Source organism: Entamoeba histolytica, genomic scaffold (assembly GCF_000208925.1).
Source record: "Entamoeba histolytica HM-1:IMSS scf_1104750516305 genomic scaffold, whole genome shotgun sequence".
Classification (NCBI taxonomy): domain Eukaryota; phylum Evosea; order Mastigamoebida; family Endamoebidae; genus Entamoeba; species Entamoeba histolytica.
The window spans coordinates 3971-5175 of record NW_001915324.1 but is presented as its reverse complement, the minus strand read 5'-3'; the positions used below and the strand labels follow the sequence as shown (position 1 = coordinate 5175).

Here is a 1205-nt window from a genome sequence, read left to right as displayed (position 1 = left end):
ACTAATAATAGAAAGTTTTTTATAATCATATGCATTTTCAATAATTGAACTTAATGAACCACTGAAAAAGGCTAAGAAAACAACAGTTAATGGAATCCATAATGGTCCATATAAATCAGGATTTTCTTCAGTTTGTTTAAAGAAATTACCAAAAAATGGAATTAATCCCCACAACATTCTTTTTAATACATCTGTAGTATCAACATTGAACCATCTTGCATAGAATTCTGATTTATAAAAATGATACCATTTATATTCTTTTATTTCTTCTTCTTCATTTGAAGTATTTGGTTTTTCTTCATCACCAGCTCCTGATGGGTTTGTTTGTGAATTTGTTGTTTGTGTAGCAAAATTAACTTGTTCATTTTGTCTTGCAGAAAAGTCTATATCTCCAGATTGTGCAAATGAGTTATCACTTACAACAAATCCACTTTCATTTGTGTCTTGAGTTGTAATAAATGGATTTGACATTTTTCTTTGAAATTACTAGTTCTTCATACATCTTTTTAATTTTTTTTAATCCCTTTTTTATTTGTCTTTTTTTGTTTTGTTGTTATAAAATTTGTTATTGTGTTTACTTTTAAAATAATTTTTTAATGTTATATATAACAATTTAAAATAAAAATCATTAATTTCTTCAATTTTATTTCAGTTAAGAGTTAATTCATGAAATTATCTTTTTTCATTTATTAAATATGTTTATATATATACAGTGGAATTTTTTGTTATTCAGTTGGATTTATTTAATGATTTATTACTTCAACTAAATAAATATTTAAATTCTTTCATTTTTAAGTATAATTTTATTATAGATGATATATATCTATATATAAATAGTAATCAAATAGAAAATACAATAAATTTATAAAGAATTTAAAAAGAAATAACGATTGTATTATTTATTAATAAAGAATAAAGAAGTAATAAAAGAAAGAGAATTAGAGTAAAATAAAATAATTCCAATAAATTACTTATCAAAAAATAGAATAGAAAGAAAATTTAAGAATAACAATGAATAAAGAATGAAAGTATTAACGTGAGTAATTGAAATAAAATGATGATTAATAATTTAAATAAATTTTGTATTCTTTTAAATATATTGATATCTAGAGAATTACTAAACTCTATTCTTAGTTATTTTTGGTATTATACTATTTTTATTTATAATGTTAAAGAATATGCTTTTCTATGTTATATGTAATATT

General features: G+C 20.3%; 1 protein-coding gene across 1 annotated transcript in view; it reads right to left on the bottom strand.

The window, feature by feature from the left end:
* Window positions 1-471, bottom strand: part of EHI_002670 (uncharacterized protein) — a gene marked incomplete at both ends in the record, with an annotated part of 612 nt that extends 141 nt beyond the window's left edge. Inside the window, one exon of the mRNA XM_643538.2 lies at window positions 1-471. This exon is cut by the window's left edge and continues 141 nt beyond it. Within this exon, the coding sequence (XP_648630.2) occupies window positions 1-471 (471 nt within the window).
* Between the last annotated feature and the right edge of the window lie 734 nt (window positions 472-1205).